At 50.6% G+C, this 12,926-nt stretch overlaps 1 protein-coding gene across 1 annotated transcript in view; it reads left to right on the forward strand.

Moving 5' to 3' along the window:
* Nucleotides 1–381: 381 nt before the first annotated feature.
* SLC44A5 (solute carrier family 44 member 5) overlaps nt 382–12,926 on the forward strand; it is a 244,435-nt gene continuing 231,890 nt past the window's right edge. The window contains exons 1-2 of the mRNA XM_051996842.1: nt 382–490; nt 801–863. Of these exons, the coding sequence (XP_051852802.1) occupies nt 382–490; nt 801–863 (172 nt within the window). The remainder of the gene's footprint in view (nt 491–800; nt 864–12,926) is intronic.

Genomic DNA, 12,926 nt, shown 5'->3' on the forward strand with positions numbered 1-12,926 from the left:
TCACAGGGTGCTCTTGGTTTCCTTTTCTGTAAAAGGGGGGACTGGGTGAGAGTCAATCCCAGAGTTCTTTCCAGGTCCAGGACCTCTGTTTCCTTTTCTGTAAAAGGGGGGACTGGGTGAGAGTCAATCCCAGAGTTCTTTCCAGGTCCAGGACCTCTGTATGGGAGGGAAGATGGTTAAATAGCCGAGAGGGGCCCACTCTGGGGCAGCCGTGTAACAATAAGCAACAGCTCTGGGCCTCTCGCCCCCACTTCCTCCTCCTTATGGGGTATCCTGGACCAAGTTCGGTCCCAAGTCAGGCCAGGTTCTCCCTTCTCACCCCGGCTGGCCAGCTAAACCCTCTTGGTGCTCTGGGAATTGTTTAAAGCTTGGGCTGCGGGCATGTCAAAGTGGGAAATTAAGAAAGGCTTACAGTGTGGTGTAGGAGTCAGGTCTTTATTTCCGACCCACAGAAGAAAAGCCCACAGACACAGGCTTGGACAGACCAGCGGTAAGGGGGCTCAGGAGCTTAACTTGTAACTGGGGGCCCGGATACCTCCACCCGCTCAGACAAAGTTCCCGTGGGGCCCGTGATAGACAGTCCTGCTTCCCCCGGGGCCTTAACAATAATGTCCAGTTGCTGTATTTTTATAAAACAGGGCAGGCTCGGACCCCTTCTCTTGCTGGTGGCCGTCTTCTGGCACACGGGAGCCCGTCAGCCTCAACACACAGGACCTAGGACTTCCAGACCTCCGACCTCCTCACCAGGTCCCCTCTGAGTCTGGACACGTCTGTTTTGCACAGATAGTCATTCAGCTAAGATCCAAAAATTTCGTCGTCAAAGGTTCAGCCAGAAAACCAGAGCCCAGTTCAGGAGGAACTAGGTAGGAGATGTTCTTTTTATCTCTGATGGGCGCAAGGGGACAGAGTGACTGGGGGGAGGGGAGCAAAGGTGTTTTCTGGCCCCTTGGGCAGTGCTTTCTGACAGTGGAAGGAAAGAGTGACGGGTGACTCCCTGGTAAACACCCACTGGTCTTGGGCTCAGTGGCACAAGGAGGGGAAGACCTTCTTGTCTTCTCAAAGGGCTGAGCCCTGTGGTCACTGGGCCCCTGAATGATCCCTGCAGGACCCAACGCCAAGTTCTCATGACCCTGGATCCCCGATGTTTTAGGGGAGCTCTGACCTCATGACACCCTTCCAGGCCAAGTCAGCCCTTGCCCTTTCGTACCGGTGATCCCGTGATCCCACATTCTTGGTGTATTTTTGTGAGAAAAGAGAAATAGAATGACTTTGCTCTGTCCGCTACCAAGGAGCTAACTAGTTTTCTTTTCCGGCTCTGAATAAATCATGCCTTTAAGACGCGAGTGTCTCACAGTCAAAAGGAATTGCTTGAAATGTTGAACTTTGTTGTTGAAATTGTATTTTAACCCCAGCTGAAATTCTAGACAGGATAGGACGGGGCAAATGAAGGGGAGAGAATTGTATATAGCAGAAAGAGAAATGGAGCAGGAGCATTTTGAGAGACCCTTCTGCCAAGGATTTGTAGGGCAGGGGCTTTCAGGCTGTCCAGGATTTGCACCCGCTGGAGCCTTCCCCAGGCTTGGGGCGCCACGTTGCCCTCCCTGGGAAGGATCCGATCCTGGCCGTTGTCCTCAACATTTTTGTGTCCATCTGTGAGGGCCTGGTGAGGACCCGAGACCACCGCCTTTGGACCCAGAGCATTGTGGACTTTCCCCATATAGCTAGGGCGTGGCTGTTTCCAGCGGACCTCCCTCTTGTCCTGCTGAGATCTTGGGAAACGTCCTAGAGACGGGCTAAGGGGTGTGTCCGTGTCTTCCATAACAGCAGCGCCTTCCCCCCAACATCATCTGATTCAGAAGAGACTCCATGACGTCCTGATCAGCCACGGTGGTCAGAGGGGTTCGAGGCTTCAGTCCTGGGGCTCCTCCCATTGCATGAGAAAGTGGGAGCCCGAAGGAAGGAGTCTGTGGGCAGTTCCAGGGCCGTCTTCTACCTGAGGCTGTTCCTCTAATGGTAGAGCCTAAGTCTGGTCTTTGATGGGATATATTTTATCTGTAGTTATCTGTATTATTTCCTTTTAATAATAATAATAATGATGATGATGATGAGAATGATGGCTAACGCTGATTGAGTGCTTTAAGGTGTGCATACACTTTAAAAATATGATCTCATTTGATCCTCAGAATAATTATGAAAAGTTGGTGCTATTGTGGGGAAACTGAGGCAGACAGAAGGGAAGTGACAAGTATCTGCAGTTGGCTTTGAACTTAGGTCTCCTTGACTCCAGACCCAGTGCTCTATCCATTAGCTGCTTCAGTCATAATAACTAGCATTTATATAGCATTACTCTTAATGTAAACTCCTTGGGGTCAGGGGCTATTTTCATTTTTATTTCCTTCCTTCCTTCTTTCTTTCCTTCCTTCCTTCCTTCCTTCCTTCCTTCCTTCCTTCCTTCCTTCCTTCTCTCTACCTTCCCTCCCTCCCTCCCTTACTCCTCTTTCTTTTTCTCTCTTTCCTTCCTTCCTTCCTTCCTTCCTTCCTTCCTTCCTTCCTTCCTTCCTTCCTTCCTTCCTTCCTTCCTTCCTTCTTTCCTTCCTTCCTTCCTTCCTTCTCTCTCCTTTCCCTCCCTCCCTCCCTTACTCCTTCTCTTTCTTTTTCTCTCTTTCCTTTCTTCCTAGGTCCTTTCATTTCTCCCTCTCTTTCCTACTTTCCTTTCTTCCTTTCTTCATTTAGTCAATCTTGTTAAACTGAATTGAACTGAATCTACCTTCTCTGACTCCAAACCAGCCTTAGTGTTCCTAGGGTGTGTTGGCAGCTCTGGCAGCTCCCTGCCCCCTATCATTCAGGCTTTGGGCTCACTGGCTCCCTCCTCCTGCTCCTTCCCCGAGGGCCATTCGTGATAGCTTCGATCTCTCAGATCACTTTGTATCTCTTGGAATTCCTTGGGGGTGAGGACGAAGTGGGGTGTCCGAGGAGAAGGTGATTCATTTTCCCCAAATCTTCTCTCCTTTAGATGCTGAAAATCAAATGGGTTTTTCCCCCAAGTGGAAGAGTCTGGCCTGAATTCAGAGTGATGAATATTAACCGATTTTCCCCAAAGAGGAGAAAGTCCGATTCTTATTCATAGGCCCAGAATGCATTAGCATGCATTGCTCTCAGTAATTGAGAAAGTCTGGGGGAGAGGGGGGCTGTCCTGGGGAGAGGGGGCCTGTCCTGAGGAGAGGGGCCGCATCCTCCCCCACCCAGATCTGGACCCCAGTGCTGGAGAGGTCTCCGAGGTCACCTTGTCAAAGGGAAGGGGCACTGTCCAGAGCAGAGCCAGAAGAAATCCAGGCCCTGCACCCACCTCCCCATTCTTCTTTGTAGCTAAATCGAGTTAATCATTTCCTTCTTTTTACATCAAAATAGAGACGATTTAAGAAAAAAATGTTGCTTGGCTGGGGCAAGGGGGGAGGGTGTCTCCAAATCCCGACAGCAGTAAGGCAGGAAGGGACCTCTTGACATTTGATGGGAATTGTGGAGGGAACGTGGGAGTGTGGGAGTCATTTCTGGGCACCCTCTCCCCCCATCAGGAAACTTTCCTGAGTCTCCTTTGATTCTGTTGATTAGTACCCGTTTCTCCTGTCAGGAGCTCGGTTTTCTGCACGTCATCTCCCCAGAGCACCACGAGCTCCTGGACAGCATGAACTGGCTGCTGCCTTTCTTTGTGTCTCCAGTACTTAGCACGGTCCCTGGCACACAGCAGGTGCCTAATAAATGTATGTAGTCTGACCGACAGGACTGTGGTGGTGGCGTCCGAGCGGAGAGAAGGGATGGTCATGGGAACTATTGTGGAGGTGGAAACCATGGTGCAGTTCCTGGTTGACTTGAGGGTCAAGGAAGAGTCTAAATCCAGGATGTGATGGGGGCGTGGGCTGGGAATTGGAAGGAATGGGAAGTGATGGGGGGTATGAGCTGGGGCTGAGGCTGGAGTGATGGGGATGTGGACTGGAGCTGATGGGATCTGAGAAGGGCAGGAGGGAGAGAGAGAAGAAAGGGCTGAGGCTGATTTAGAGGATGACTCTGATGAGACAGAATCACATCTGATCCTCCCCTAGTCCTCCATATTTTGCTTTTCTGCCAGAAAGCGTTCATGATGTAGAAGTGCGAGGTTTCAGAAGTTTAGAATCCTTGGCCACCTTTTGACCTCAAGTTGTATTTTTCTTTTCTTTTCTTTTTTTAATTTTTATTTTAATAGCCTTTTATTTACAGGTTATATGTACTTTACAGCACTGACAATTGCCAAACCTCTTGTTCCAATTTTTCCCCTCCTTCCCCCGACCCCCTCTCCCAAATGGCAGGATGACCAGTAGATGTTAAATATATTAAAATATAAATTGGATACACAATAAGTATACATGACCAAACCCGTTATTTTGCTGTACAAAAAGAATCGGACTCTGAAATAGCGTACAATTAGCCTGTGAAGAAACTCAAAAATGCAGGTGGACAAAAATATAGGGACTGGGAATTCAATGTAAGGGTTCTTAGTCATCTCCCAGAGTTCTTTCGCTGGGTGTAGCTGGTTCAGTTCATTACTGCTCCATTGGAACTGATTTGGTTCATCTCATTACTGAAGATGGCCACGTCCATCAGAATTGATCCTCATATAAATATTGTTGTTGACGTATATAATAATCTTCTGGTCCTGCTGATTTCACTCAGCATCAGTTCATGTGAGCCTCTCCAGGCCTTTCTGAAATCATCCTGTTGGTCATTTCTTACCAAACAATAATATTCCATAACATTCATATACCACAATTTATTCAGCCATTCCCCGATTGATGGGCATCCACTCATTTTCCAGTTTCTGGCCACTACAAAGAGACCTGCCACAAACATTCTTGCTCAATCTGTATTTTTCAAAATCATTTCCCCGATTTCCACTGTGCCCATTTTCTTGCTGAAGTCACGGAGAATCACACCACATGAAGGCTGACTCAGCCAAAATGGCTTTTCCAAGTCTTCCGTAGAGTTTCTCCACCTCTTCAGCAAGTTCTGCTGGGAAATAAGCCTGAATCAGTCGATTGGCTAATGCTCATTGTGAGCCTTTCCTGCTGGGATGGCCGAGGTGAAATTGCTTCTTGTTACCTTTGGGTGCCCGGTGGATCCAGGGAGGAGCCTCCGATACTTCCTTCCTCTTCATTTCACCGCCTTGTGCCCCTCGCAGTGAGAGCAGCCACAGGACGGCAGTGATGAGAAGCTTGCTGATGGCTGGAGAAACACCGTGAGGGGGGCGACAATCACAGTAATGTCTTCTCTACCTCAGGCCGGTGGAGAGTGAGCGCCCTGGGCCCTCCTGAGTCACAAGGCGGAGCGGTTTTGTGCTTTTGCCCCATCTCATGGGTCTCTGGCCAGAAAGGCCCAGGGTCGGCGATTTGGAGCCGGAGGGAGAGTTAGCGGCTGCTGCGTTCAGCCCTTCCCGTCACGGATGAGGCGCCTCAGGCCCTGGATGCTGACCCGGAAGGTCCCCAAGATAGGACTTGTAGTACAGTGGGCCTTGAACTTCCCGGGACACCTACTTCTCAGGTGGTTGTGCAGATAAAGTGATCGAACATCTGTAAAGTGCTTGATCGATGCTATTATTTCTGTTGTATTTAATCTCACTCAATCCTCATTAACTCTGGGAAGTAGATGCTATTATTGTTCCCATTTTACAGATGAGGAGTAGAAATAGACATTCAAGGACTTGCCCACAGTCACACAGCCAGAGAGTGCTGGAGGAAGGGTTTAAATAATGGGTCCTGGGACTCTGGGGCCCCAATCCGCCTGGGCTGCCTCACATCTCACAGGCCCAGGACCCGATTTCCGAGCTGTTACTGGTGGCCAGCGCTGAGTGACTGAGATTTGAACTGAAGTTCGCTGACTCCCACAGGAAGGTACCTGCCCCTGCCCCGTGATTGCCAGGGAGGCGGACCCTCCTGGGGGCTCCTTGCGCACCTTAGAGCGGCTGTATGAATATTAGTGACTCTTTGGGGTTATTAGTGACTATTTTGCAGAAATGTCTGAAGCTGCCTTGGAACCCATGACTTGGGGACTCGGGGCCGCTGCCTCCATCTTGAGAAGTGAGATCGGGCAGCGACTGTGCAGACAGGCTGGGGGTGGGGTGGGAGCAGTGATGTCCTCGGACCTGAGCGTCCATCCTCCCCCTGTGGAGAAGGGCGTTACTGCAGAGCTCCCCGCCCAGGCGCAATGTCGGCTGGTATCGATCACAGCAGTATGATCCCCATGGATGTGTCACATATCCCTATTTCTGAGCCTCAGTTTCCTTCTGGGGGCCTCTTTCTAGAAAGGACAGGCTGGCTTCCAAGTCAGAGCACTGGCTCAGGCGGAGTATTAGGAAGACCTTGCTCCAGGGCCATCTTGGAAAGTTAGCAGCGCGGGACCCTAGGCGAGACCCGAGCCTCAAACACGGCCCTAGAGTTCATCAGTTAGTCGATCAAAAACATTTATTGATCATCTGCACTGGTGGAAGCCGTTTACACCCCTGAAGTGTCTGGGCGTGCTCTGGGGCTGCGGATCGCGGTTCCTTGTAGAGTCCGGGAGTTCTCTGTTGCTGCGGATCGCGGGCTCCTTGTAGCTTCTGGGCGTGCTCTGGGGCGGTGGATCGCGGGCTCCTTGTAGCCTCCGGATGTGCTCTAGGGCGGTGGATCGTGGGTTCCTTGTAGCCTCTGCGCGTGCTCTGGGGGTGATGGATCGCGGTTCCTTGTAGCATCCGGGCGTGCTCTGGGGCGGTGGATCGTGGGCTCCTTGTAGCCTCCGCGCGTGCTCTGGGGGTGATGGATCGCGGTTCCTTGTAGCCTCCGGGCATTCTCTGGGGTGATGGATCGCGGTTCCTTGTAGCATCCGGGCGTGCTCTGGGGCGGTGGATCGCGGGCTCCTTGTAGCATCCGGACGTGCTCTGGGGCGGTGGATCGTGGGCTCCTTGTAGCCTCCGGGAGTGCTCTGGGGCGGTGGATCGCGGGCTCCTTGTAGCCTCCGGGAGTGCTCTGGGGCGGTGGATCGTGGGCTCCTTGTAGCCTCCGCGCGTGCTCTGGGGGTGATGGATCGCGGTTCCTTGTAGCCTCCGGGCATTCTCTGGGGTGATGGATCGCGGTTCCTTGTAGCATCCGGGCGTGCTCTGGGGCGGTGGATCGCGGGCTCCTTGTAGCATCCGGACGTGCTCTGGGGCGGTGGATCGTGGGCTCCTTGTAGCCTCCGGGAGTGCTCTGGGGCGGTGGATCGCGGGCTCCTTGTAGCATCCGGGCGTGCTCTGGGGCGGTGGATCGTGGGCTCCTTGTAGCCTCTGCGCGTGCTCTGGGGGTGATGGATCGCGGTTCCTTGTAGCCTCCGGGCATTCTCTGGGGTGATGGATCGCGGTTCCTTGTAGCATCCGGGCGTGCTCTGGGGCGGTGGATCGCGCGCTCCTTGTAGCATCCGGACGTGCTCTGGGGCGGTGGATCGCGGGCTCCTTGTAGCCTCCGAGCGTGCTCTGGGGCGGTGGATCGCGGGCTCCTTGTAGCATCCGGGCGTGCTCTGGGGCGGTGGATCGTGGGCTCCTTGTAGCCTCTGCGCGTGCTCTGGGGGTGATGGATCGCGGTTCCTTGTAGCCTCCGGGCATTCTCTGGGGTGATGGATCGCGGTTCCTTGTAGCATCCGGGCGTGCTCTGGGGCGGTGGATCGCGCGCTCCTTGTAGCATCCGGACGTGCTCTGGGGCGGTGGATCGCGGGCTCCTTGTAGCCTCCGAGCGTGCTCTGGGGCGGGGATCGCGGGCTCCTTGTAGCTTCCGGGCGTGCTCTAGGGCGATGGATCGCGGGCTCCTTGTAGCCTCCGGGCATTCTCTGGGGCGGGGATCGCGCGCTCCTTGTAGCCTCCGGGAGTGCTCTGGGGCGGCGGGATCGCTGGCTCCTTGTAGCGTCCGGGCGTGCTCTGGGGCGGCGGATCACGGTTCCTCGGGCGCTGGCAAGCTGCAGCATCTCCAGTGGACCGCAACTGTTGGGGCGAGCATCCTGGACACCAAGTCAGAGACCTTAAGCAGGCTCAGGATGTCGAGCCCGGAGGAGGCTGCAGGCAGGAGGCCACCGCTCTTTTCAAGTTTGAAGGGCTTTCAGGTGGAAGAACAAGCACGGCCTGGAGTCGGGAAAGCCTGAGTTCAAACCCAGCTTCAGACAATTACTGGCTTAAGCTACTTAAGTCCTGTTTGCCTTCTCTTCCTGTCTGTAAAATGGGGATAATAACAGGACCCCTCTCTCATGAGGGTGTAAGGATCTGGTGAAGTAACTTTGTAGAGAACTTTGCAAACTTTTTTTTTTAATTTAATAGCTTTTTATTTACAAGACATATGCATGGGTCATTTTTCAGCATTGACAATTGCCAAACCTTTTGTTCCACTTTTCCCCCTCGTTCCCCCCATTCCCTCCCGCCATGGCAGGTTGACCAATACATGTTAAATATGTTAAAGTATAAATTAAATACAATATATACAATAAGTATACATGTCTTCACAGTTATTCTGCTGTACAGAATGAATCAGACTTTGAAATAGTGTACAGTTAGCCTGTGAAGGAAATTGAAAATGCAGGCGGACAAAAATAGAGGGATTGGGAATTCTATGTAGTCGTTCATAGTCGTCTCCCAGAGTTCTTTCCCTGGCTGTAGCTGGTTCAGTTCATTACTGCTCCATTGGAACAGATTAAAGTTCCAATGAGTTCGTCTTATTGCAGAGGATGGCCAGGTCCATCAGAATTGATCCTCATATAGTATTGTTGTTGAAGTATATAATGATCTCCTGGTCCTGCTCATTTCCCTCAGTATCAGTTCCCATAAGTCTCTCCAGGCCTTTCTGAAATCCTCCTGCTGCTCATTTCTTACAGAACAATAATATTCCATAACATTCATATACACAATTTATTCAGCCATTCTCCCATTGATGGGCATCCACTCAGTTTCCAGTTTCTGGCCGCTACAAAGAGACCTGCCACAAACATTCTTGCACATACAGATCCCTTTCCCTTCTTTAAGATCTCTTTGGGTAGAAACACTTCTGGGTCAAAGGGTATGTACCGTTTGATAACTTTTTGGGCATAGAGAACTTTGCAAACTTTAAAGAGCTATAGCTGACCTCTTCTGGCCATGGAGGAGTCTGTGTTTGGTTCCAGGGGGGATTGCCCAGTCGCTGAGACCCTTTCTAACTTGGAGCCTCATTGCCTCTTCTTATCTGTGGACATGCTGCTTCCCTCCAAAAGAAGGGAAGCCCACTTTTCTTTAGTCTTTGTGCCTCCTAAGCCCAGCACAGGGCTTGGAACACATGGGCGGCTCGAAATCAATCCTTATCGATTGACTGATTCGATGAATATTGAGCTCGCTGTATTTTCATCCCCCACTTCTCAGATTGGAGGCAGCCTGACTGGGTGCACAGAACACAGGATTTGAAGTCAGGAGCACTTGAGACACAATCTGCCTTCAGCTGCTTACTAGCTGCGGGATCCTGGGACAAACACTTAACCTCTGTCTGCTCAGCTTCCTCAGCTGTAAAATGGGCTCATAACAGCAGTTACCTCCCAGGTAACTCTCAGATGTTGTGAGGATTGAGTGAGATGACTTCTATAAAATGCGTGGACAACTTTAAGGTTTATTATTGCCATATACTAATGTTTTCTCAGCTGTGTCCAACTCTCCATGATCCCTTTTCTTGGCAAAGATGTTTGCCATTGGCCGCTCCGGCTCATTTTACAGATGAGGCAGACAGGGTTAAGTGACTTGTCTGGGGTTATCCAGGTCACCAATGACCCTAGGAAGGGAAGTGGCCCACACCGCCATCTGGGGCCGGATTTAGACTCAGAAAGCTGTCCTGACTCCAGGCACGGCCTTCCGTCCCTTGTACCATTTAGCTGCCCGTTGTTATCTAGAGTGCTGTTCAAATCCAGTAATCCATGTAGCTGTGTTGGCTATTTTTATGATTGTGAACAAAACACCTTCTTAATTATAAACATGTGATTTATTATAACCCAGAATATTTGGATCCTTCCTTCTGTATCAGAAGCAAAGGACCATAATGTCAGTAGTTTCAGAGTTGACCCTTAGTATCCGTGCTCTGGGGAATCAGAAACGTCTACTTCAGTTAACTTTCCTTTTTGTTGGATATTTTTATTTACATTTTGGGTTGATATCTTTTGTTTTTATATCACCTACAATTCCCACGATCTGCTGTCTTCCAATGCCTTGCCAAATCATTAGTAGTCACAGAATTCTCTGGATTTTGGAAACAGTGCTCCATATCTCAATTCAACAAATAAGGGACGGATGGTCATCACCTTCCACTATACCCTGCCGTGCCTTTTTAAACATTATTATGATCTTTTGGAAAAATCAGAGCTCTGTACAGCAATAACCTATGAGAAAGAAAAACATTTGCCTTTTTTTCTTACCGTAACGACAAAGTAATTGTGGCCCCTGGAAGGGGCTTCCAGGCTCCAGGAGCCAGCTCCGAACAGCTCGCCCGCTGCTGAGTTTATAAAGTGGCAGATGTGCTGACTTGGAAAAGGCGGGGTGGGGCTTTCATCAGATGGAATCCGAACCTCATTAACTCTTTGGGCCCAAGTGTGACTGCACACAGTGGAGAATGCTTGTCTTTGGGCCAGCTTTACTCTCTAAATATCTAACTCTCAAGCTCAGCCCTAAGTAGGATGTTCCTTGTCAGGAGTCTTTGGGAAGATCGCACCTTAATACTGAGAACTCTTAACCTTTCATGTGTCGAGAAGCCCTCTGGTCGCCTGGTGATGCCTTCGGACCCTTTCTCAGAGAAACGGTTTTAAAGGCGCAAAATGAAATACTATCCTTTAAAATGCCAGTACCCTGGGAGCATCATCAGTCAAATGTCACCACGACCCCTCCAAGGGCACGTGCTCACTGAAAGCACGTTTATGGCAGAAAATCTGTGCAATTGAATTCTTCCTTCCCACGTCGTTAGTCCAAAGGCACCCGGTGTCCCAGCCACTGGACCCAGACGGCTCTGGAGGGGAAACTGAGGCTGGTGATTTTGTCCAGTCCTCCCTCACTTAAATTCAGCACGTCATGGCACCTCCCTGATATCATGGTCCTCTTCGAGAACGAAGGACAGACAGTAACAACCACAGCAGCCCAGAGGATGAATGTGTCCTGGTAGAAATGGGATCCCCGGGGAAGATTGTGGCCAGTGAGTGGGAAGGAAGAGGGAAGTCTGGGAAGGGGTCACAGACAAGCTTTTACCCTCCATTGTGTCCTCGGAGCTATAGTGTGCCCTGGAGTGTGGGGCTTTTTGGACAATTGCAAAGAAGCTACTTGATTGAGAGGATACGGGGCTGGACTTGGATCAAAAGGGACCTCGATACAAATGTCAGCTCTGATGCCACAGACTTGTTATCGTGGCAGATCACAGACGCCTCAGGCCTCTGTCCCCTCATCTACAAAATGGCGATATTCTTAGAGGAGAGGGCTCTTCAGGTCGTCTCCATGCAAACTAAATACAATCATCCAAATAACACAATGGTCAGTGTTGGCTCTTGTTATTACCAGCCGCCTGACCCCTGAAGTCACTCAGCCTGAAGCATTTCGACTTGTTTATTCCATTCACCCAATTTCCACGTCCATTTTATTCAAGATTTCCTCTGAGTCTCCAGCATCCTTGACCTCCAGACTCAAAGACATAAGGCTCTCTTCCTGCAGGAGAGCCGAGCGGTTCTATACAAGCAAGCAAATGATTTTTTAGCTTTTACAAAATGATTTTTTAGCTTTTACAATGATCTATTACTAAACGAAGAAATATTCTTCGAGGCAGATTTTAAAACATGCTTAGCAGATTTCTCAGCTCGAAGGAAACAGGGGCCCAATCCCTCTTCAACTCCTCCCGAAGAAGAAATGTCGTCACAGCACGTCCTGGCTTCTGCTGGAAGAGCTTCGGTTAAGGGACTCATGATCTGTGTCTGAGCGACAGCTCCTCTCCCTTTGGGAAAGGGCGGGTCCTTGGGGGGGGGTGACAGACAGACAGAGGCAGACAGAGAGATGGGGAGAGAGAGAGAGAGAGAGAGAGAGAGAGGAGAGAGAGAGAGAGAGAGAGAGAGAGAGAAAGAGAGTGAGAGAGAGACAGAGAGAGAGAGAAAGAGAGTGAGAGAGAGACAGAGAGAGAGAGACAGAGAGAGAGAGAGTGAGAGAGACAGAGAGAGAGAGAGACAGAGAGAGAGAGAGGGATGAGAGAAAGAGAGAGAGGTGAGAGAGAGAGAGACAGACACCGCCAAAGATAAGAAAGATCTAGTAGGTCCCAGATAGTGGGATTCTCCCTTTACTACAACAGAATCCTTCTGGTTCTGGAGAGCTCCCCAGCCCCCTGTATAAATCCTCTTCTGTCCAGGTGGTCTGCAGTACCCCACGAGGTGACCGCTGCTGTTCTTCCCCCTCAGACTGTCTCCCAAATGCCTTCATGCTGGTTCCCACCTGGGATTCTTCTCCTGCCCCATTTCTCTCTGTTCCTCTTGGACCTCCCAGAGCCACGTGGCTCAGCCAGCCCTTGGGGCCAGTGTCCCCGTGACTTCCCTCGGGCACAAGCACAGGTCACTGAGAGCCCCCCTCGGATTCTGCCTCGGGCGGGATCTAGTCCTTTGCCCTCTTTTCGCCAACTTTCTTGGAGAATCCTCCTCGCTCTCTATCGTGACAAATTATCTAATTACGTGTTTTTTCACTGGGCTGGATTTTCAAGTGGAATTTAATTAATTTAATTCAATTAATTAATGAAAGGCTTTGCCTTTTCTCCAGATGGGAAGTTATTCGCACTGTGGTTCTTCAGACCTTTTCCGTTGTGTCCAATCCTTCTGGTCTCTTTTGGGGTTTTCTTGGTAAAGACACTGGAGGGTTCGCCTTCCCTCCCCGCTCATTT

This window comes from Antechinus flavipes, chromosome 4 (genome assembly GCF_016432865.1).
Source record: "Antechinus flavipes isolate AdamAnt ecotype Samford, QLD, Australia chromosome 4, AdamAnt_v2, whole genome shotgun sequence".
Lineage (NCBI taxonomy): Eukaryota > Metazoa > Chordata > Mammalia > Dasyuromorphia > Dasyuridae > Antechinus > Antechinus flavipes.